Raw genomic sequence first — 24830 nt, forward strand, 5'->3', positions numbered from 1 at the left:
TAGCAATTCCTCTTGAAAGCAAAAAGAAAAGATTATTTCAAAAAACATGTTTTAATTCAGGGTGATGTTTTACATTACGTTTGACAATGCATGGACTTGCTTAAACTTTTTTACACTGGAGACCACAGAAATTGTTATAATCTGTCAAAAAGAAAAACCCTAATGACAAGCCTTAACGTCAGGCTGAGTCTTTACTACCATTGTCCAGAATAGCATCAATATTACTGCAGCTGATGCAACCAGCTGCTCTCATAAGATACTTGTACTCTTCCACCTAGGACAGCTGCTAACCCTCACACCTTCACAGGATAAGCCAACTTTTTTCAGAAGAGAATCGTAGCCTCAGATTTGGAAGAATAAACCCTCATTTTAGTTATTGCTGCTGCTCAGACACAACAACATGCATACAGCAGAGTGCTGCACAGTGGAGGTTGCAGGCAAATGAGGCTCGAGAAACAGCATCATCTGTGAATATCAGGGAAAACACCTTAATGTCTCCCAGCGGAATATCCTCACCACTCGTGGGCTGACTTGCTTATCCATTGTTTAATCATTAACAGGAGAGGGGACTTTTTGACAATCTATGAGGAGGTTAAAGTTGATCCACTGTTCCAGGGCTAAAAAGCTGCATTGTATCTTGGCAATCTAACGCTTGCAAACCCTCCAGTATCCTGCACAGACGTTTTACAGGGAGGCTTAATAGTATGATTTCCTGATAATTAAATCTAACTCACCATGCACCCTTTTTGAAAATCTGGACAAAAACCCCATCAGACACTGATACCAATGTCCATACTGCAATGGCACATCAACCACTAAACAGTCAGTGGGTATCTAAGGATAGTTCATCCTTGGTGCCGTGCCATCATGGACCTATTGAACTTGACTGGAACTTCACCCCTGCATTAACCTCTACCAGAACAATGGGGTTTGGCCCTCCAGACTCTTCCAACACTGCCTTCTGTATGTAATGCATGATCACAGGGCTTAGGAGCTACTCAGGGTTTTTGACCATGTTCCCAGTTGAGGTCTGGACATTTGCGCGCCTGCTGAGCACGGCCTGGGTGATGACGACCTCTTAACGAGATGCTGGCTGGCTAACAAAACCGCATCAATGCAGTGCATTAAACCTACAGCCAAACATGGTAGTTCATTCAGATGTGGAGATGTTTTGCCTATTGTGGAGGTGGTGACCTTACAGGCTCAGTAACACAGGGATCAAACAGAAAAAGCACAGGCAAATCATCCCCACTGTGATGAAGTTGGGGGCAGTAAGGACTTAATGACCTAAAACGTTAAGCAAAAAAATGCCCATTCTTTCCTTCAAGGTAGGCATACTTGATTTCCAGGAGTGATGACATGAATCATTTTTAGATGACTGCCACAAAAAACAATTATTACTATCATGGGCATTGTTCGTGCCACTGTTTACTGCTTCCGGTCTGCTATCTTTTTCTTGTGGGTGTTTAATCTCTTCTCTCTGATTCCTTATGTATTTGTTCCTCACCACCCAGTCTTTCTACCACATTTTTTCTTTATTCCTTCACTAATCTCCCTTTCTTTTTTACCTATTACTGACAATCTCTCTCTCTCCCTCTCTCTCTCTCTCTCTCTCTCTCTCTCTCTCTCTCTCTCTCTCTCTCTCTCTGTTAAAAGCTTTCAGCAACTTAACTAAATCTGAACCCAACCCAGCCCTCATGGCATCTCTTTGTGGCTTTGCTGCGCTGCAATTAGGACTTGGGTTTCATTACACTGAGGAAAGTAAGAGGGGTGAAGGTGGGGTTGATACATGGATAGATGGAGTTAAAGAGGGATGAAAGGCACCGGGGGATAGAAGATAAGGAAAACTTTATACAGTGGCTGGATGTGTAGAGGAAACAGGGAGAAGCAGGCTGATAAGAGAAAAGAAGAAGCTTGTAAGAGACAGTTGCAAGTAGATAGCAGATTGTTGGTGTAAAGATTCAGAGTGAATGCAATAAACCCGTGAGCATTAATTTATGGCTTCGTTCAATCATGCCAGAAACCCTGCATAAGATTTTAGAATGCTGATTTAATATTAGCACCTTGCCGAGGGCATTACAATCAAACCATACACTGAGTGAAAAAGAGAGCTGGGGTCAGACACAGAGTCACAGAGAGGACAAGATCAGAAACAGAGAGAAAGAGCTGAGATCTTTGTTATTCCCTGCCTTCGTCTTGAGATAGACCATCACTCTCTACATGGACCCAAGACACTCTCTGTTCATGGTTAAAGTCATTATTCCCCCCCCCCACCTCCTCACTTCTTCTTTACACTCTGTCTTCACTCCCTTCATCACCTTGTATGCGCCTCCACTTCTTGGCTCAATGTTTCTTCATTGCTTTCACCTGTCTTTAACAGCAGTAGGTAGTAACCTTATTTTATGAATCTGGTAAACACAGCCAGAAATTTATCTCTCATCTCTTCTTTTTTCCCCCACTACTTGTTATTCTGCCTATTTTACTACTCCTTTCATATATGTCTTTTCCTTTGTACTTCTCTCTGTAGTCAGCTATGTGTCCCTGCATTTATTCAACCACTCCTGTTACTTTGTTCAGTTTCCTTTCTCTGGCTTTGCGTCGTAACACAGACAGCCGGTGTACAAATTATTTCACTGTAGCCTGCTGTGGTAGCATTTCTGCTCCCCTCACTCACTCAAACATACAATCTGCTACATGCTGCTTATGGAAGATTGGGCAAGCATAAGGTCTCTCTACATATAGTTGTACAGTCTCATATCACAAGTGTTGGAAAACAGCCATTTAAAAAAATATCATTAACCAGCCATTCATTGCATTGTAGTGCTTGAAGGAAATAAGAGTGCGATCAGGAACAGTGCCGAATATTGGATGCATGCACATGGTGAAATGGCATGTGTCTCATCATTTCACCAAAGGCTGGGCAGGCTTTAAAAAGCTCTGATATGGAGACGGCTGTAGATTAGCTTAATTTGTCAGTGATATTATACGGTTCTTCTACAGCTAAGTGGTCCCAAATTCATCAGAGACCAACCATTATCATGCAATACAGTATCTGCACAATACCGCTTTTGTTATTTGGGTTAACAGCATGGCCATAATGTGATATCATAGGAACTATCACACAATGCACTGTATTGTAATAATATTATGCATATGTATTTACAATATTCTTCTTCTCTGTCTATGCTCCCCTAGTCTTTTTTCTGTAATGGCTGATGCTCACAATACAGTAGAAATCTCTCTCTAAAGGTGGATCATAAACTCACTTTTGTGTGCCAAGTATATATGTGTGTATATGTCAAGTGTGTGTAGAATCTCTCTGTGAGCTATCCCGTCAATCAAATGTGAAATAGTTACAATAAACAGTATAAGACAATCAAGGACCGCATGAACTGGATTTAATTTTCCAGACTTGTCTCTTACAGCATGTATGGATCAACACAATCATACCAAAAGCTTAACTTTGTGTCCATCTGATATGTTCAGCAATCCTGTATAAGACATCATAATGAGATCTCTAATGTGGTCAGTCTCAGTGTCTCCAATTATCGGACAGAACCAATCATTCAGGAGCAGAGCACATCATGGTCCCTCTAATCTTAACCACCAGATAGCCGGCATTTCCTCACACAAAGTTGGCCAGGTGTGAAGGCCATTATGACCTGTCTTACCTTACCTTACCTTACCATGACAGAAAACCATCTATTCTTAAACATGTAATTACATTTCCATAATATACTAAATCATTTTTTTCTACCACATTACTACATTACTACTAAACAAACATGACATAATGACGGTTTCAACCATTTGCAGCTCGTTGGCTACTAGTCAAATGTACACGTTAGAATATAAAGCCACACAATTTACCTAATCGCAAATGTAGATTGGTGGCCTTGATTTTCACATTATCAATATTTCAATTTTGAGGATACAAATCTAAGTCAGTGCCTGTGACACAGTGTCCTTATGCATCACAGACAGGCCCACTAGGGCTTGGAAATACTGGGAGTCCTGATTTACTTGTGCAGACATTTTAGCAGCTACAGAGAGAGTAGCATTTTACATTTTAAATACTAATTAATAATGGCTTACTTATTCCTGCAGCATGCAACTAAAAATGCTGTCAAAATGGTGGTGAACCGACCATAGCCATGAGAGTCCCACAGATATCTAGAAAGCTTCTTGACACCTGTCATGGCATCACACGTGTATGTATGTGTGTTTCACGTGTGTGTGTGTGTGTGTGTGTGTGTGTGTGTGTGTGTGTGACTGACAGAAGCTTGGGGTTGGAGCATGATAGTGTGTGCTGTACTAGTTTAAGCAGCACCACACATATAGACTATAGTGGCTTAGGTTACCATTTAAAGTTTATAACATAAAGTGGATGTGGAATAAGTTCCGGGATGTAAGGCTGACATACTCATTTTATTAGTTTAGTAGCTCATATAAAGTCTTGTAGGATGTAAAATGTTTGACTATGCAAAAAAACACTGCATTATACAACACATGCAAAACCGTGATGCATACTTATGTGTGTACACACCCATACACAAATACATAAAAACAAAGCAAGAGACCAAGAGATAAACATTTGAATAGTTACAGTTATAGACTGAGCAGAAGTTCAACAACAATGAGACGGGGACACTGGAAGAAAGAAATAAAGTTTGTTTTTAGTAGTTTACTACCAGTCTCCTGACAACTTGCTCTGATCTACCGTCAAACACAGATAGTTGATCCTAAGGTTTATTGTCTAGCAAGCGTGCCTCTGGAGCTGGCATGAAAAGAACGAGGAATAATGCTTGTGAAAAATGGAAAAAGTCCTATTCTCTGTCTTTCTCCCTCTTTTCTTTTTTGTTTGAGCTTCTTTTTGACAGCATTGAACAGCTTTAAAGCCATATAAATATGGAATTCCAATATAGTCAAGAAGCCAGGGAATCCATTGATATAGATGGTGCCGGTAGGCATAGGTTTCAGTTTTGCATGAATCTAAGGTCACACAGTGTTCATGTTTCATATAGTTTCTGCTGTGGTGAACAACATTGCAGAATATATCGACATCTTTTGACCATGATAATTGGTAGAGACAGCTCTACACTGAGAATTACTTTAGAAATGAGAGAAAAGATGAGGGTGACTTATCATGCTGATTTATTAAGGATCAGCATCAAATCTTTTTTGATTCTGAACACTTTGGTACTTGAGATGTTCAACAGATTTGTGTTTGCTCCCACAAAGAAAAAGGAACTACAAGGCAGTTGGCTGACTTCATAAAAAGATCAGATATGATATAGAGGTCCTGGGTCCAAATGCACAGCAGAGGAGTAAAATCATTTGCATCATAAAATATTTATAGATTCAAGGGTTCCTGAAAAATGAATGGCAATGGCGTTGTGAGGACTAATTTATTGAGTCTATCTGTGTAACCCAAACATGCCTAAAGTTTCAGTTTAGAGAACTTGGTGTGAAATATTACCTTTATCTATGTCAATAATTTATATTTGGGTAACATTTGATCATTTCACATCAGCAAATCTCAGGTACGGTTGAGGTTGATGGGAATTTGGTCACTAGTTTTTGAGTCATCCTGCATCAGCAAAGGTTTTGAACCAGTTTTGGATTTTGTCCATTTAGAGGATGAGTCAGGGGACATTAAAATGAATCGTCTGGGGACCACGAATGTCTGCTCTGTTTCAAATTTCATGGCAATCCATCCAATAGTTGTCAAGACAAGTTCTGGACCGACAAACCAAGTGACCACTAACACTGTCCTAGTTAGAGCCACATCACTAGTGTAGCTCCTGCATGAATGTAATAATGCATTTTAAACCAAAGTACCAATAAAGAGTCATCTGTTTCATTCCAATTCAGTGTTGAGCCAACAGGGTAAGAACATTGGTATTCAACAACTGCAAAGCTACAAACGGGAAAAAAGCTTTTGCTGTCTCCTCTGCCTCAAGAGAATACTTGGTTCATTACCCGCTCCCCTTTCAAGGAAATACAATGTGTTACCTCTGACATTGACTTTACTAGAGGTCTAAGTACGTTCTTAGAGCATCACTGTGAGGTGTATTCAGTTTTGCCATTCATCTCCCAATAGTTATAATTATGGTCAAGGATTGAATGGATAATGTCAATAGCACACTCCCTGACTGTAACAGTTGGTTATGGTAAACCAACTGATAGCTGTCTTTGGGCAAATGCTGGCCTTTTTGGTGTAAAGAAAAAGCCTCCAGGGTTATGATTTTGTAACCACAAGAACAGTGGCCATATGTGTAGGCTATAGTGTGCGTACATGTGTGTGGAAGTGTGATGTCTTGAGACCGCTGCATTATGCATGCACTCAGAAATCTGTTTAGTTGCTAACCTGCATCTATTATATAGAAGCAGAGCACTTCAGTATACATTTGAAAAAAGAATTACTGAATTTGCATGAATAGTGTAATTCTTATCGTGTTATCAAGTCCCTCACTCTAAGCTGAAGTACTCCAATTTTACCAGTGGGTGAAAATAATTTCCCATGCTTTTGATTATGACAAACACCTTCTCTGGAAACCTACAATACCTTAATGATTTCATTACTCTATTCACTGGGGTGGTTTGTAACTGTTCACCCACATGCACAGTATCTGCATTGTCTCACGGTCTCACCCACTCATAAATGGTTCAGGTGCTGGTGGGAAGGTAGAGAGCCTACAGTTTTGAGTATCACGCAATAATGCCGCTTACACACAGGCATAAAGCACCTCTGACAAATACAAAGACACACACACACACACACACACACACACACACACACACACACACACACACTTCCCATGCATATTAGAATTACTTGGATGATGGTTATTTTTAGCCACAATGCAGTAAATAATAGATAATTGACATATAAAGTATGATATACTCTGTGATTTGAAAATGAATGATAAAAGAAAATAGTGTAAATTCAACTCTGAGGATATAGTCTACAAGTGTGCCTCTCCACCTCACAGATAACTGCACTATTCCCAGTTATTGACCAGGTTCTTGAATGAGGTGCTCCGTGGCATCTATACTGTACCACCATCTATAAAATATATGGACCCACACGCCCATTAACACTTATAATGAAGACACAGGCCTATGTCTGTAAGCAGAGATGCGTTTGATCGCTCTTCACCGTCTCACCTGCTCGTTCGTTGCCAGCTCTTTCTCCAGCTGTCGGTGTTTGTTGTGCCACACCAAATAGTGGATAGGATAACGACTCTTCTCCGGAGTTTTCTTAGCAGAAATCATCCTCGGATCATAGTTTGCCTCCTGCTTTTTCGTCACTGTGGATTGTAAGGCTACTTTGTTATTAATTTACGCTAACCTATCATCCTTGATCGGCGGTGATGCCCAGCGGCGTATAAGGGCAGCCTTACGCGTCAGAAACAGTGAATGAGTATCTGCTTGCTCTGCTTAGAATAAACAGCAAAGACCTGTATAATTTTTTTTTTAACAGAAATAAACCCCTCGTTTGATTGTCTCCGTAGATAAGGCTACACCTTCATTTCTTAACCACCCGTTCCTCCACCTCTTGCATCCCTCTCTCTTTCTCCCCTGCCCACTCTATCCTCCTCCTTTCCTCCCATCCGGTGGTGACTGAGAAAGATGCATCGACAAGCTGCAATGAAATGTGCGCACACTCAGCCAATCCGCTGTTAGTGTGGTGTTGTGATAAAGCCCCCTAAAAAAGATAAATTATACTTTTTTTTTTTAATTATAATTTTTTTTTGTCGTTTTTTGTTCCATGCATACTTCAGTTTTATTTTTACAACCATCTGTGTTATGATGTTTATATTTTTGTTATATTTAGTTCAAATCTATATTTTGTCTTTGACTTTTATACTGACATAATTTTTTTGTGTTTTGCATTAGAATTTGTGTTAAAAATGTATGACAGAATAAAATAAAAAATGTGATAACAACAATAGCATATAATAATAATAACAGCAACGTAAAATTGTTCCACATATTTCTGTTAGATATATTGTATTTATCTGATAGCTACCACATTACCAGCTACCATTTATATCATGTTCATATTAAGCACATTTAAAAAAAACAAAAAAACTTTACTTTATTTTGATCTGTCTGTGAAATCTAACTAACTTATGAAAGACATGGGTTATTTTTGCCCCCTCACCCGTCCCTGTCCCTCCATAGGTAGGCTGCAGGGAGGGATGTTGGGTGTGTGTGCGGAAACTGACAGGTAGAGAGCTGCCGTCTCTCGGTGAGTTGCAGCCAGTGCAGCGAAAAGATTTAGTAAATATTCCGATATGAGGTTCATACAAACAGCCAGATTAACTATGTTCTCATAACTTTGCTCCAGACTTGAGTTCAGTAACATTAGTGGACGTGGGCGAAGGGACCGCAAGCCAGGAACAAACGGGAAATTCAACTGTCAGCTGGCCGGGAAAACCGATCGCACCACCCGGCTTCCGGGGATTCAGGGGCCGCATCGGTTGACTGCAGACGTCGGTCGGTAGCTCGGGGGAGTTATACATCATCTACATCATCGCCGACATCCACCTCTCGGTTTCAGCGACTTTCGAGATGTCAAGAAAGCTACAAAGGACAGAAGTCTGCGCGGACTGCAGTGCGCCAGGTAAGGGAGGAAGAAAATAAATCAAAAATAGACCACTATACTGAAACAATACGTCGGGAGGGCGACATATGGGGCAACAGGGCCGACGCTGCTGTCACTGTCAGCGGGTCCGCAGAGCAGGAAAACGGCCAGGGCTTCGAAGCGTCGCTTAGGCCCAAAATAAACTGAAAAATAGGCGTGTATCACAACGGGAAAATCTTTGGCTAATAGCTGCTCAACGTTAATTGAGCAGTTTGATATGTAGCTATATTTATTTGACCAGGACCAAATGCGACTGATAACAGTTTTTTTGCTGCAGCGGACGATCCGAGTGTCACATTTATGTCGCTTCCTACTTGGAGAGACGTTTGTTTTGATTTTCGTGACCGGCCGGGACAGACTTCTTAACGCGTTAGCTTAGCCTGGCTAAGAAGCAGGCGATTTTGACTCACTGCGTTGCTGGCCATTATTACACATTTAGCTTAGCGTTACACCCAGTGTACTGACATAAATTATTATGATTATATTTAAAACCAAGTGTGTTATTGTTAGCTCTAGCCTGCGGCGTTTTGATAATGTGTACCGGGCTAAAGTTGCTAGCTTAGCTACAACGGTAGCTAGTATAGCTAACTTTTGCTAAACGGCAAGTTATTGCTAAAGCCAGTATCCGTAGACGTTGAAAAGAGAACACTGAAAGAGCTAATCTACTTGAGTGAAGCTTTCTACTAGTATAGCTACTCATTTATTTCACCGTATTCTTTTGTGTCTCCTGCACAGTTTAGAAATGAAATTGTCACTAACTTAACGCTATGGGAATTTACAGGATCAAAATAATTTGAAAGCCATAAAGTGGAACATTTATCAGATTAAGTCGAAAAGAATAAATATAAAAAAGGCTTCATTGATCAGATTAAAATTATGTTATCCATATTGTTGTGTATAAAACAGGTATGGCTGCTGCAATGAGCATTTATGTTTGTAGGCTACTTTTACCTCTTCTGCCCCCATCTCCGTTTAAAAGTTAGATAAAGGTAGGCAGGCTTATGGCAAATCAACCTTTTGTATCCCCTCCTTTGCTTCTGCCTGTATACTTTAGTTTTCTCGCATGCCCTCATGTCTAGTTTGAAGCACTTGATTATTTGTTTGTGTGTCACTTGCATTCATTCATGTGTACATGACAACAGCTGTCCTCTTCACAGCTGCTCCCCCTGATAGCTGTGTGTGTGTGTGTGTGTGTGTGTGTGTGTGCGTGTGTGTGTGTGTGTGTGTCTCTGTGTGTGCAAAACTGTCATAAGCTTTAGGGCCCTACTGCTCAGTGTTTAAATTCTTGCTGGCTTCACCTTGCTTCTGCTTCATGACTTGAACCTATTCCCTGATACTACTATACACATACCCTCCTGCTGTCTGTCCTCTTGCCCCCTCAATTTCATTTCCCTTCAAAATCTGACCTGACTAACCAACTCCAGTTGAACTTGTTTCCTTGAATGGCATAACAATTTACAGTGGGATTTATGTGTGATGTACCAGACATTAATCGGGAATCACATTTGGAAAAAGGAAAAGATGTTTGTTGTGAGGTAATTGTATCTTTACATGGGTTTCCTTAGATGATTACTGTTTTTTTTCATAATGATGGTTAACTTGTTTGTGTTTGTGTACCTGTTACTAGCTGTATATTTCTTATTCTATCCCCAGCTCTTTACATGTTGCCCCTCCTTACGATAACATGCACAGGCACGCAGTGCGTTCTGCAAAATGCTGACCTAGCCACTGGTGACAAGCCACCTCCCTACTACCCAGCTTTGTGTCATACTAGGGGATAACTCGATGGCATGGCTACAAAGGACAACTGATACTCCCAGTCCAAGCCAAGCCTCAGGAGGCTTTAATGTCACGCCGTGGCAATATGCACAGTTTATAGCAACAATGAATCATGTTGTCATGATAGTAAACACTTTATTGAGCACAGATGCAATTGAATAAGAAACTGAGACTCTTGTGCACACATTTAGAGCAGTTTGACACTGGCATCCAATTCCTTTATTGTATTATGTTAAGTGTTACTGTTGACGTGACCGTTGATTGGTCGAATTAAGCGTTAGAGGAAATAATAATAATCAACTACTAGTAGTGACTTGGGCCAGCATGTGGGACCTACATGTTGCTCCTGGATATTACAATGGTTATTTAGACCTGTGAGACTCCTCCATTGTAAAATATGATTTAAGTTTTAGTGTAGAAACTTACCAGTTTTGAGTCAAATTATGTAAATGCAAGCCACAGTTAAGGTTTACTTCAGAGTTTTCCAGACTTTAAATTTCATCATATTATCTGAAGGAGAGTAATAATTATATACACATCACATAGGTGCAAGGCTATCAGAAAACCGTGTCAATGAAGAAAAGGTAACGCCTGCACACTTACTCCATGCCACTAAAGTTTAATAATGACAAAGTTGTGATCCTACTTGGATCTTTGTCAGGTCATCATATCATAGCATGTATACTCATTATAGTACATGTTTTATGCAGGCTTAAATGACAACTATAAAAACAAATGTCAATGTTATGTCATGCTGCAGATTTTCCTAATACCCGCTGCAAATAGTCTTTTCAAGTCTAATTGCTTAATGGTGTAGCCTCATATTGATCCAGCGAGCCAAGTAGATAGTTTAGTCTGTGGGAGTTTTTTTATTTATTACTCAGATTAAGCAATTAAATTGCTGCAGTCTGGCTTTTAAAGCCTACAGGCTACTGTTCTAAAAGAGGCTATAGCTCTTATCAAAGCCATTTTGCATTTGCTGCTACTTTTTCTGCGGGAAAAAAGACTTACAGCATGTCAGTTTATCTGATGATGGACTATTTTAGCTTCATTAATACCATAGACCCACAGTTTTATCCCGGCCTGAGAGTGACTAATACAGATAGTAGATGTGTGTGTTTGTGAATGCATCATTTGCATGTAAGTGTATTTGTTTTGATATTACTCTATGACTAGTCTGCCAGTGTCAGGAGACATGGCATTGGCCTTAGCTGCTTCCCCTCCCATCCTCACCTCATTCACACTCATCTGTTCTGATGTCTTAGGTAGAAAAAAAGTGATGTTCCACCCAGAATTCTGTACACCACTGCAATATCATACAGTACCAGACTAAAACAAATACCAAATTTTGGAAACCTGTTCTGTCGTAAACTAGTAGATCTGACATTTGGCACAGACAGTATACCAAGCTGCTTATGACTGAAAGGTTAAGAGTTTACTTGGTCTGGGATTAGAATCATGCACATTTTAGTGGTTTCCTTTATCTGAAATTGAAGAAAGGTTTTAAAATATTTAACATTTTCCCTTTTCACATATTGCTGTAATATTTAGTACAACCAGTAGGCCTAATATATAATATGGTGAGACATCTTCTGTTTCCTTGACTCTAGTCTCGCTTTGCCAGACCCTCCTCCCATGCGTGCTGGAGGAGAGTCTGGCTACTCCCCATAGCATTCGGGGATGGGAAAAAAACGTGTTCTGGTTTATTTGGCATTTCTTTAAACCAATCACAATCGTCTTGGACAATGCTAAGCACTGGAGAAAAGCCTCGGTGCCGCTGCAAAATAGGAAGGATAGCTCGGAAGGAACTTCTTCTGATGGAACATGTGTATGTTTAAAAGTTGTTTTAGTCGTGCAACAGAAAACTCAGATTGGACAGATAGTCTAGCTAGCTGTCTGGATTTACCCTGCAGAGATCTCAGAAAAGGTTAACCATAGTCCTCATAAATCGACTGGAGTTTAAAATGCCAACACAAAGGAAGCCCAAGACAACGGCTATCTGGCCTAAATAAGTGAAATCTGGCGGTTTTTCCGGCGGCAACGGAGTAATCCTGGAAGTGGATCGTCAAGGGTATAGACTACCTTGACTCTGACTTGACTTTGACCTTCAGTCCTACTTACTGCACATTGTTTTCTGGCGTTTTGAACAACACTGAGATGACTGCTTTAAGTAATTATTATAGACTCAAATTGAGCCCCGTATTGGTAAGCACTTTTATGAAAGCAGGGCTCTGCATGCATTGGTTCATTAGTAACAATTAATAGAGAATATTGGGCTGAGGGGAGCTATAGTACAACCCACCATATGGAATATTCAGTGTGTCTATGATCCAGCTTTATCCAGGTATTTGGTACTTCAACATAGCATAGCATCTTCCAACTGTAACTAACACAACTCATGTTGTCATGTCAAGGGCTGGCTGATAATGTAGTGTTCATGTATATGTTCTTCATATAACCATATTGAGATATTCCTGTTAACAGTGTTCTAAATACTGTAAAAGATTATAAGTAAAATATCACTATTATTATTGCAATTGCAAAATTCAATTTGTTCTAATTGCCGATTCCCTACTTTGAGGAACATTATTTTCTGAAGATTATAACACTTGTGTTAACACAGCTGTTTGATTAATTACAAAGATGCATATCCTCTAAAGTGCAAGCTTGCTTTGCTATCAATGTGCATTATGCAATACTATATGTGTATATAGGATAATTGCACATTGCACAATTTAAAAGACGTATAAACTAATAGGAGTTTTGGTGACAGAGGATCACTGTACTTAAGCTTTATGCTGTTTCTCATCTTTATGTGTCATTATTAGGGGTGGGAAAAATAATCGATTCTTAGATGCATCGCGATTCTCTCTAGAACGATTTGATTATCGATTCTGATAAGTTAATCGATTAAAAAAAAAAAAAAAAATGTGTTGATTTTTATTTAAAAATCTCCAGACAAGTACAAATCAGAAAACAGAGTGACTGAAAGAGGATGGGATAATAGACAACAACTTAGAGTTTAGGCAAGAGTGCAGAAAAAAAAAAAACACACAAAAATGGCCAAAAGGAAAATAAAAATTAATTTTGTATATATACACATGATCTAATAAGACATACATAAAATAATTAGGCAAAACACAGGCTGTTCATCTACTTTATCACATTACATCTGACCATCTCATGTTTCATGTTCTAAGAAGCCAATTATCCATCTTTAAACATGACTGAGCCTCTGACATGGAAGATTACTCTGAGAGAAGGTGACTTTCACAAGCATGTTTAAGGCTTAAGCATGGAATGACTACAAAACAAAAACCTCAGTAGACAAAACTGCTTAGATTTTGACACAGCTTTGTCTAGGAAGTGATTAGCAAACTCTGAGTAGCAAACTCTGATTTATATGTATATTTTTAAAAATCGCGCATGGAAATGTACATAAAAAAATTGTTGCATCGATAATCGTTTTAGAATCCAATCTTTGTTCTCTGAATCGGAATCGAATCGTGAGGTGCCAATCGATTCCCACCCCTAGTCATTATGCGTATACATATCCACAAATTTCATTTAACAGTTTGTACTGCAAAGAGGACTAAAAGAAGCATATGCTTGACTTGACCGTAAATAAGAAAAGAGGACTTAAAGCAGCATATAATTGTCTTGACCTTGAATGAAACCTGGGCAGGGTAGCCGTGTAGGTAGAGCACACGTCTTCTTTGGGGGGAAAATCAACTCAATTCTATTTATAGTTTCAAATCATACCATACATAGACCCAACAATTCCCATGGCTCCTGTGGTTGTAAACTGTAATTTACATTTACATTATAATACTTGCATATTAATGGGTTTATTGTAATTAAGGTTGCAAAATTCCAGGATTAACCTATTCAAATGGGACACTTTCCATGGGAATTAGAAATATGCAACGTAATCCATTAAATTGCCTATACATTAATAATTCGTGAAATGCATACAATGTGAAATGTGCCATATAGTGAGTGAGCTTGCTAGCAAGTTAAATAATGGGAAAAGGTACTTGAAGTAACAATGTGGGCTGTGTGCAAACTAACAACACTAACTAACAACTTACACTGTGCTGTTGCACTGTGCATGCAGAGGGTTGTAATTTAACTGAATCCCTATTTAATAGGATGCTGGCAGATGATCTGTACATGTGATAGAATAGTATGCTGCAAAATGCAATCCATGGTTACTCCATGGCTTTTTTAATACACATTTTCCCCCAAAATAAGTCCACTATTAAAAGATCTGATTTTTAAATTGAAATTGTGCAAAATTCCCCAAATTTCTGAGCTTAACTTCCCTTGGAAATTTTCTGACCCTTTGCAACGCTTATTGTAATGCAGCCGGGACTAATGTGACCATTGTGGTTAAGCACCTAAGTTTCTTCACAATGCCGAAAAGTCTTACCATCACACACAGCATGTTTAAAAGGCTTGCAATACTAATTATCTATTTCTGTTCCTTTCAGACCCGGGCTGGACCAGTATCAACCGAGGGGTCCTGATCTGTGATGAATGCTGTTCAGTCCACCGCAGCTTAGGTCGCCATATCTCCATAGTCAAGCACCTGAGGCACAGTGGATGGCCTCCCGCACTACTGCAGGTAAGGCTGAGAAATAAAAAGTGAAGGAAAGGGAAATTAAGTTAAATAAAATGCAGTACCTGAGGCCCAGAATACTTAATATAACGAATAACGCAAAAGGTGAGTACTGGTACAGAAATCTGACTCAGCACTGAGGATGCAAACCCATTCCATAGGTTTTCCATCTGTGTTTATATAAAAAAAAAAAAAAGTTTGTATTTTCTCTATTTATGTTGAATTATATGCATATCCATCAGTTTGTACATATTTTTTTCTAGCTTTTTTTGTAATAAAAGCAATATATTTAAAGGGGAACTATGCCGTTTTTTTTAGCTTAATTTACCTTAACTGAACAGCTTCGGAGTCATTTGGAATGGTTATATGACTTTTTTTTGAGTTGAATGGTGGTTGTCTCGCGAAAAACCACCCTTGCAACTTTGGGCTGGCGAGTCGCCGGCCTCAGCGTCATGTAGTATCGCGTGATATCAGGTCTCTCGATGCAACAAATTGCTTCACGGCACTGCACACATACGCCCATTCAGGAACCGGCTAACAAGGTAGCGATGGAGTTTTTCACACTATTGTCATGGCTGAGCTGGCAAAAAAGAAGCAGAAAGCTATGAAAGCATTGTCGGAGAAACAGAGAAAGAGGAAACGGCAGACTGACCGAGCGAGGAGTCAGACACAAGTAAACATCGGAGCTGCCAAATATCTATTCCGAAGCTGTAGGGGGAGCTCTATAGAGAAACCTGCGAGCAAAAAGCGAGAAAACAGCGAAGAAATGGCCAAAACTGCATAGCATCCCTTTAAATCATGGAAATACAATATTGCATTATTATTATTATTATACCTTTATTTAACCAGGAGGTCCCATTGAGATTCAGAATCTCTTTTACAAGAGAGACCTGGCCAAGGTAGCAGCCAAATCACACAAATGCATACATAACAAACACCAAATTACATTTTCACGATAAAAGAAGTACAAAAAGTTAAAAATAAAAATATAAAAACACAATGAGACTCTTAAGAAAAACAAGAACATGTCTCCATCACAACACTCTTTACAGTAGTTTTAAATTCATTTATGGACATAAGGGTTTCTAACTTTAGCTCTTTTTGTAGATTATTCCACCCCCAAGGTGCTAAATAAGAAAAAGCAGTTTTTCCCAATTCGGTTGTAACTCGTGGCACCTTAAAAAGCAACCACTTTGAGGAGCGTAGCTGATAGGTACCAGAGCAAACAGAGAGGAGGTTACAGAGGTACAGTGGAAATTTGCCAAGTATAGCTTTATAAATAAAGATATACCAGTGCTGTTGTCTACGAATTTTAAGTGATGTCCAACCAACTAAATCATAAAGAATGCAGTGATGGGTAAGGGACTTTGTATTTGTTATAAATCGTAGTGATGCATGGTAAACTGAATCAACATGACGCAGGATGGAAAATGCAGCATACATGTACAATATATCTCCATAATCAATTACAGGCAGAAAAGTAGCTTCCACAAGTTTCTTCTTAGCACTAAAAGTAAAGCAAGATTTGTTTCTGTAATAGAAGCCGAGCTTGACTTTAAGTTTCTTAACTAAAGCAGTAATATGTTCATTGAAGGAAAGCTTATCATCTATCCATATCCCCAAGTACTTGTATGAAGACACTCTCTCAATTGAGTTCCCATCTAATGAAAAAAGGCCACAATTGTCGAGTAGCTGTGCTCGAGCTTTAGAGAAGACCATAAACTTTGTTTTCTGTGTATTTAAAACCAGTTTTAAACTCAATAATGTGTATTGCAGTGCCTGAAATGCAGTCTGAAGTTCCTGCACTGCTACTGAAATGGTGGAAGCCTGGGTGTAAACCACTGTATCATCAGCGTATAAATGTAATTTGGCTTGAACATCTCTATCCAAATCATTTATAAAAATTGAAAACAGAATGGGTCCTAAGATTGATCCTTGAGGGACACCTTTAGTTATTTCAAGAAAATCAGATTTATAACCTTCAGCATAAACACATTGAGTACGATCTACCAAATAATTCTGGAACCATGCAACAGCCTTCTCACTTAAACCAACTGAATGTAGTTTGGTCAATAACAATCCATGATCAACTGAATCAAATGCCTTAGACAGATCAACAAATAATGCAGCAGAATGTTGCTTCTTATCTAAGGCCCCGATAATATCATTTGTCACTAATGTAGCAGCAGTGATAGTGCTATGGCCACTTCTGAACCCTGACTGAAAATTATTTAAAATATTTTTGTCAGTCAAATACTGTTTTAACTGTACATTCACAAATGATTCTAAGATCTTTGACAAAACAAAGTTTTGATATTGGACGGTAATTATTCAATTCTGATGGGTCTCCACCTTTATGTAAAGGTAGAACATAGGCTGCTTTCCAACTTTTAGGAATGGAGTTAGAAAGAAGACTCAAATTAAAAATATGCGCTATGGGCTCAGCAATAATATCAGCTGCCACTTTTAACAGAAAGGGATCCAGATTATCTGTACCTGCTGACTTTTTGTGATCAATATCTCTGAGGGCTTTATGAACTTCTGAAACTGAAATCGGTTTAAAATTAAACAATTCCCGATTTACATTTTCAGATGCTGACATGGCAGGACATGGGACAGATTTATTTGCGGTTTGATTAAATACGAATCCAGCCTGAATAAAGTGTTTATTAAACTGACTGACTATGGCTGCTTTGTCTTTTACTTCATTTGAACCAATAACAATCTGTTCTGGAAGGTTTGAGGTCACACGTGCACCCGACAAAGATTTAATTGATTTCCAAAACTTTAAGGGATTGTTTAAGTTGTCTGTGGTTGACTTCAAATAAAACTCAGATTTGGACTTTCTAATCATCAAAGTACACTTGTTTCTTACAGTTCTAAATGCAGTCCAATCAGCAGAAGAGTCGGAAAATCTGGCTTGTGCCAACATTTTATTTCTTAAACATATTAGCTCTGATAGGCTGTCTGAAAACCAATGATTGTCCTTACCACTGATCCTAAACTTTTTGACTGATACATATTTATTTACAATGGAAATAAAATTTGAATGAAAAAAAATCCCATGCCATTTCAGCATCCGAAAACAAAGACACCCTGTTGAGTTCACTATGATACAGATCATGCAGAAAAGCCTGTTGTTCAAAACTTTTAAAATGTCTTTTTAGGATCATGCGCGGTTTTACCTTTGGGATTTTTGTATTTCTTACACAAGCAACTGCACAATGGTCACTGACGTCATTACAAAATACGGCAGTTGAGGTGTATTTATGAACTGAGTTTGTTACGATTAGATCTAGGAGAGTAGATTTTATTTCTGCTTTGGGATTTATTCTTGTCGGTTCATTAATAAGTTGCACTAAATTTAAGTCATTACATAAGTCTTTAAAACAATCAGAGTTCCCAGACAGCCAGTCCCAATTCATATCACCCATAAGAATAAATTCAGAGTCATTAATTTCATGTACTATTTCAGATATAGATTGGAAAGCATCCTTTGAAGCAGATGGAGGTCTATAGCACCCAACTACTGTAATATCAGCGTCTTTTGAAATATTCACTTTCACAGTCAGAATTTCAAATTGTTTAGCTTTAGTTAATGACAGGGTTACCGAGCTTATAAACTTGGATTTCACATATATGGCAACCCCACCTCCTTTGCCAACCCGATCAGTTCTATAAACTTTAAAACCTTCAATAGAAATAAGTTCATCAGATACAGATTTTTTAAGCCAGGTTTCAGAGATAACAATGATATCAGCATTGGTTGTATTAGCCCATATCTTAATCATATCCATTTTAGGGACTAGACTTCTAACGTTTAAATGTATAAAACCAAGGCCATGTCTGCTTTTGAAATCAGAAGGAGTGGCTAAGGATTGCAAAGTATTAAGAAGACCAAGAACAGGACCAGGATTGGGCTGAACATTACCAGATAACATCAATAAAAGCATAATCAGACAACGTAGTTTTTGTTTAGCTGGGTAATATTTATCATTACCACTGTCCTCTATGAACTGAGAAAAAGAGAAATCTGAGACAGTAAAATGATCATTTAACAACATTAAGTTCTGGAGATACAGGGTGTTATTAATTTGTGAACAATTTGTTTTGTTACACAGTTTGATTTTCTGGCGGTACATCTCATAATGGCTTGTAGATGAAATTGAGAATTTAACTATCAGTATACTACTTCTCATTTTGGGCATATTAAATTCATCTAGTATAAGGCTGGACTGTAAAAGTATGAATAGTATAAACAAATGCATGATGTCAAGTTACCAGGTTTAGTTGAAGACAGCCTTAACAGGGGTGAACAGTAGCTTGGAGTCAAAAAGTCAGGGCTATAGAATGGAGGCTAGCAGGGAGGCTTCCAGGTAGCAGCAGGGTATCCAGAAGGTGGCTAGCAAGTGAAGCTAGCAGCAGGGCATCCAGGTGGTAGCTAGCAAGGGCAGCTAGCAGCAGGGCATCCAGGTGGTAGCTAGCAAGGGCAGCTAGCAGCAAGGCATCCAGGTAGTAGCTAGCAAGGGCAGCCAGCAGCAGGGCATCCAGGTGGTAGCTAGCAAGGGCAGCTAGCAGCAAGGCATCCAGGTAGTAGCTAGCAAGGGCAGCCAGCAGCAGGGCATCCAGGTGGTAGCTAGCAAGGGCAGCTAGCAGCAAGGCATCCAGGTAGTAGCTAGCAAGGGCAGCCAGCAGCAGGGCATCCAGGTGGTAGCTAGCAAGGGCAGCTAGCAGCAAGGCATCCAGGTAGTAGCTAGCAAGGACAGCCAGCAGCAAGGCATCCAGGTAGTAGCTAGCAAGGGCAGCCAGCAGCAGGGCATCCAGGTGGTAGCTAGCAAGGGCAGCTAGCAGCAAGGCATCCAGGTAGTAGCTAGCAAGGGCAGCTAGCAGCAAGGCATCCAGGTAGTAGCTAGCAAGGGCAGCCAGCAGCAGGGCATCCAGGTGGTAGCTACCAGCAACAGGCTAGCAACATAACATCCAGGTGATGGCTAGCAGGCAAAACCACCAGCAGCAGGCTATGAAGCAAGGCTACCAACAGCAGGCCAGTAGCAGGGTAGCAACAGGGCATCCAACAGGCGGCTAGCAAGCAGGACTACTGACAGCAGGCTAGCAGCAGTAATTCCAGCAGCAAGCTAGCAATATATCATGCAGGTAGTGACTAGCTGCAGGGCTAGCTGCAGCAGGTTAACAAGCAGGACTACCTGTAGCAGGCTGCTAGCAGGGCATCCAGGTGGTGGCTAGCAAGCAGGGCTATCAGGTGGTCAATGTCCAGGTTTTAAGTTCAAAATTCAGCCTTATCCACTATTAAAATAATCCCAGTATGGAAGAGAATGTCCTGTTTCTCGAGAGTATACTCATTTGAGTTTAAAAAACATAAAACATCACAGAAAAAAAGTAAAATCTTGAGATCTTAAACACTGAGATCCACACATAGGTGTGACTCGGCTGCCATCTTGGATTGACATTTTAGGGCTGCATGACTTTACTCACCAGAATGTTCTTATAGTTTTCTTGCGTTGTGGTTAACCATCACTGAGTCACTGCTGCGTTTGTGTGTTTCAGATGGTTCAGACGTTGGCCAGTAACGGAGCCAACTCCATATGGGAACACAGCCTCCTGGACCCTGCTCAGGTACAGAGCGGTCGTAGGAAACCCAACCCCCAGGACAAAGTCCAGTAAGTATACTCCCTACAGGCTCAACATACACAGAACTAACACAAATCTCCCACCAATCACCTTTGCTGGGGCAGATTATTGTCCCAGCTGCACAGGAATATGATACAACCTTTCTGGAGATAATTTGCATTTGCAGTAGTGAAGAGCAATTGCACCCAGTAAACAGTTTCCTTATAGTCATTAATCACCTTCCTAATGAATATTGCTCTGTTCTCAGAGGGTTTTTGAAAGTATACATAAACAGGGTCTGTTTTGGACTTGCTGGAAATTAGTTTCACCTAAAGGCCCTGTCACACCAACCCGATTATCGGCCGTCTGGTGAGGTCAGTGACTCAAGTCTGTTTGGTGTGTTCCGTGCCATCGTCAGTCGGAGGAGCCGTCGGCCTTCATTTGGGCCGATTTGACATGTTGAATCGGAAGGGTCGGACTCAATGGCCAATCTGATTTGTGGAGCGCTAACCCGGAAATGACAAGCGGGATGAGCGTGACTAACGCCTCTCAAAATCGGACGAAAATCTTTTAAACTGACCTTTGTCAATCTGAAATGAAGACAGATTCAGCAACTGCATGGCCTATTTCTCGCTTAAAATGTTTTCAGAAACACGTTTCGGTGAACTATTTTCGTAAAATATGAGATTGTATTCCGAACGAACCGCTATTATGCTCGGTTGTAAAATCCGGGAGCAGCCAGACCCACGTGACGCGTTCGTCCAATCAGCTGCCGGTTTTCATTTTTTGGGCGACAAAACAGATTAGCGTCGCCTGCTGTTACGGCTGTTTACGTATTACGTCTCGCTCAAGTTGGTCGTCGCTTCGGTGTGTTCCGAGGCACATTTTTGACCAACTCGGTTCTGCAGAAGGTCAGCCGTTGGGTTGGTATGTCAGAGCCTTAAAGGTGCAGAAAAGCGATTCTGCGCAAAGATTGTTGATGTTTGAACTCAACTGCCAAACAAATACAACCCTAACTATGGTAGCTGCATGCAAACGGCAGGGAAACTTGCAATCTTGGCTGCCAATATCGTTAAATTCTCCCCAATTTCGGGTCGCATTACTGCTGAAACATATCTGGTTGTGTAATATTTGGTTTATAAGCCTTTATTGGTGTTTTTCACGGTACAACGTCCTGTTGCAGCCACCAACTGTACGGAGACAGCAACAACAGGAACGCTGATATGGAAAGCTGACCAATCAGAGCAGACTGGGCTTTTTTGGGAGGGGGGCTTAACGAGACAGGCGCTCCAACAGAGCGTCTCATACAGAGGGTGAATACAGGTGTAGCAGCCATGGGCAGTATGAGAAAAATAGTGTTTTTGAACATTAAAGCATGTAAACATGTTTTAGTAGAAACATAAAATACATACCATGAACCTGAAAATGCTGTATACAGTAATAGGTCCCCTGTAATGTGCTGTTTCACATTGAAGCACATTGTGCACATTCTCTTAAGATGTACTGCATTGTATATTTGTTAATGTCTTTGTAAAACAAGCAGGAAACCAGTAGTAACTAGAATCAAAAGGAGAAAGTGAAATCAAAGCATGAACTGCTTTTCAGTCAAAATACAAATCAGCTTTAAATGACACATTGGTGTGTGTGTGTGTGTGTGTGTGTGTGTGTGTGTGTGTGTGTGTGTGTGTGTGTGTGAAGATGAAATCCCAAAAAGGGATTAATAAAGTACTTCTTCTTCTTGTTAACTACCTTACCTTCTACTCCTGTGCAGTCCCACTAAGTCCGAGTTTATCAGAGCCAAATACCAGATGCTGGCCTTTGTGCACAAGCTGCCCTGCCGCGATGATGATGGCGTCACTACCAAGGACCTCAGTAAGGTGAGGGCTCAGTATTTCACAGCAGAGGGGTTGAGGATTTTAGCATAATTAGCCTATACTGACATTGCCACATTGCTGAATTGCATGTGTAAGCACAAAGGAGGTTTAATTTAGGTGTCAGTGGGAGACCTCACATTATAAAAATGTGCATGTATACATACACGCTCACACAAACACACAATCATGCACACTGATAAAACCTCCTGGCAGGAAGTGATCTGAATGACACAGCAGGATGTAATAATGATCTCTAATGCTGTGGTGCTCCACTTGGCTAATAAGGGGATTCTGCCTCGTCTCTGCGTGATGTTATATCTTGCCACCCCAACACTCTGTTTTTCTCACTCTCCTCTTTACCTCTCCTCTTTGTTTCTTAATTAGCAACTTCACTCAAGTGTGCGGACGGGGAGTTTAGAGACGTGTCTTCGGCTGCTGTCCCTCGGCGCTCAGGCCAACTTCTTCCACCCGGTCAGGAAAAATCTACTCGCTGACTCACTCCATCTAACAATTAGCCATGCTGTTCAGTTACTCTCTTAATGCCAGGCCTCTTGTTCTGACTCTGTCTGTGTGTCTAACTCCAGGAGAAAGGCACTACCCCGCTCCATGTGGCAGCCAAGGCAGGCCAGATCCTGCAGGCTGAGCTGCTAGTGGTGTACGGTGCAGACCCCGGAGCACCTGACATCAACGGACGGACACCTATGGACTATGCAAGGTACAAAACAGTGAAAATACACTTAATTAACAACACAGCATTTAAATCACATCTCAAATTAAATCTGCTATGGGAGAATGGTTAAAATGATAAAAATGGTTCAAAAAATGTAAAAACACAAGAAGGTAGAATTGTTTTTGTCTGTGTTCCAGGCAAGCGGGCCATATAGAGCTAGCAGAGCGGCTGGTAGAGTGTCAGTATGAACTGACGGACAGACTAGCCTTCTACCTTTGTGGGCGGCGCCCAGGTAACCCACTGCACTAGTTTGTGTGCACCTCACATGCCCTTAAGCATAGCAGTTAACCTCAGTGACATATGTGGTAGCTTTTATCCAGTTTATTAAGTCTCCTCTCCTCTCATTTCCTCTCCACAGATCACAAGAATGGCCATTATATCATTCCTCAAATGGCAGACAGGTATGGACCATGACGTTATTGTTTTGTTATTAAAGTGGTTATGATTGCCTTGCATTTGCATGCATGGTGTGGTTTGATTGCATGAAGTATCTTTGTTACTTTCAGCTACTTGACTTGCCATACTTGACATACTATGACTGCTTTATTTCATTGTGTCTCCCTGGCCTTAATTGATACTGACGCAGTTTAGTGTTCTGACCATAGGGTGGCACCATCGTGTATGTAACCCCACCCAAAAGGAGTTAATTAAAGCAGATTTTTGGCATCTTTATGAAAGCTGGCTGTTCAGTGTAAATGATCTAAGCTATTACAGGTACCAGCAATGATTTAGATACTTAAGGTGTGCTTGGTGTATTAATCCCAAAACTGCAGGTTTGATTTGAGAGGTGCCGAAGTGCATAGTCCATTTTATGATAAATCAAGTTCAGTATTACTTGGCTCAGCTTCCTTCAAATATTTGTGCTGGGTTTTCTTAGGAGAGTCAGAGAAGTAGCTTAAAAATACACCCACAAATGTTATGCAGCTAAACCAAGTGCACCTCAAAATCTATTTGTTACTTAAGTGCGTCTTACTTCTGAGCTGCAATCTAACTCCACTTGCATCTGTTCTGTTCTGGTAAATGGATAATAACAATTAAAGCTGTTTTGATATGGCTTCTCTACCCCTCCTTCTGTCTGTTTCTTCCTTTTTTCTCACTCGTCTTCTGTTCTCTCCATTTCGCTGCGCTTGGTGGAGCCAGAGCTCGTCCTAAGTGCCCGACACAGAGGTATCTTTACTTTCCTTGTTCCTTTTTTCATTCCTTTCATTTCCTTCATTCCAATCCCCTCTGTCTGCTACCCCATCTTTTGTAGATTTCCCTGTTGTATACCACAATATGCATCTCTTCTTTAGTGGTTTGACAGTGGGGAAAATGGTTAGGCCTTAGTCTGTTATCACCAGAAAATAGAGCTGTACAGCTAGTTCTGAGCGGAAAAAGCTAGAAGCTGTTAGGAAATAGTGTCAAATCGCCTCCTGCAGTAAGTAAGGTGATTATGTGCTCAGGAGAATCACACCAGTCATATCCATAGTATTCACATTGTACACTAGCATATGTCCTTAGTGGCTGCAAAAAAACAGTTTGTCCTGAAATAAGTTAAGTCTATTTAAA

At 40.3% G+C, this 24830-nt stretch overlaps 2 protein-coding genes across 4 annotated transcripts in view; one reads left to right on the plus strand and one right to left on the minus strand.

Moving 5' to 3' along the window:
* The window catches only part of ankrd13b (ankyrin repeat domain 13B), a 38179-nt gene extending 30561 nt beyond the window's left edge, over window positions 1-7618 (minus strand). Inside the window, exon 1 of the mRNA XM_031294933.2 lies at window positions 7171-7618. Coding sequence (XP_031150793.1) covers window positions 7171-7278 — 108 coding nt within the window. The 5' untranslated portion in view covers window positions 7279-7618. The remainder of the gene's footprint in view (window positions 1-7170) is intronic.
* A 591-nt stretch (window positions 7619-8209) lies between these two features.
* The window catches only part of git1 (G protein-coupled receptor kinase interacting ArfGAP 1), a 28441-nt gene continuing 11820 nt past the window's right edge, over window positions 8210-24830 (plus strand). For 2 of the 3 annotated variants that reach the window (XM_031294944.2, XM_031294946.2), the window contains exons 1-9: window positions 8210-8632; window positions 14926-15059; window positions 20616-20728; window positions 22450-22555; window positions 22937-23023; window positions 23137-23267; window positions 23420-23514; window positions 23641-23683; window positions 24423-24449. In XM_031294944.2, coding sequence (XP_031150804.1) covers window positions 8581-8632; window positions 14926-15059; window positions 20616-20728; window positions 22450-22555; window positions 22937-23023; window positions 23137-23267; window positions 23420-23514; window positions 23641-23683; window positions 24423-24449 — 788 coding nt within the window. In that variant the 5' untranslated portion in view covers window positions 8210-8580. The remainder of the gene's footprint in view (window positions 8633-14925; window positions 15060-20615; window positions 20729-22449; window positions 22556-22936; window positions 23024-23136; window positions 23268-23419; window positions 23515-23640; window positions 23684-24422; window positions 24450-24830) is intronic. The other variant, XM_031294945.2, reaches the window with a different exon arrangement.

The sequence above is a fragment of the Sander lucioperca genome, chromosome 5 (assembly GCF_008315115.2).
Source record: "Sander lucioperca isolate FBNREF2018 chromosome 5, SLUC_FBN_1.2, whole genome shotgun sequence".
NCBI classification, from domain to species: domain Eukaryota; kingdom Metazoa; phylum Chordata; class Actinopteri; order Perciformes; family Percidae; genus Sander; species Sander lucioperca.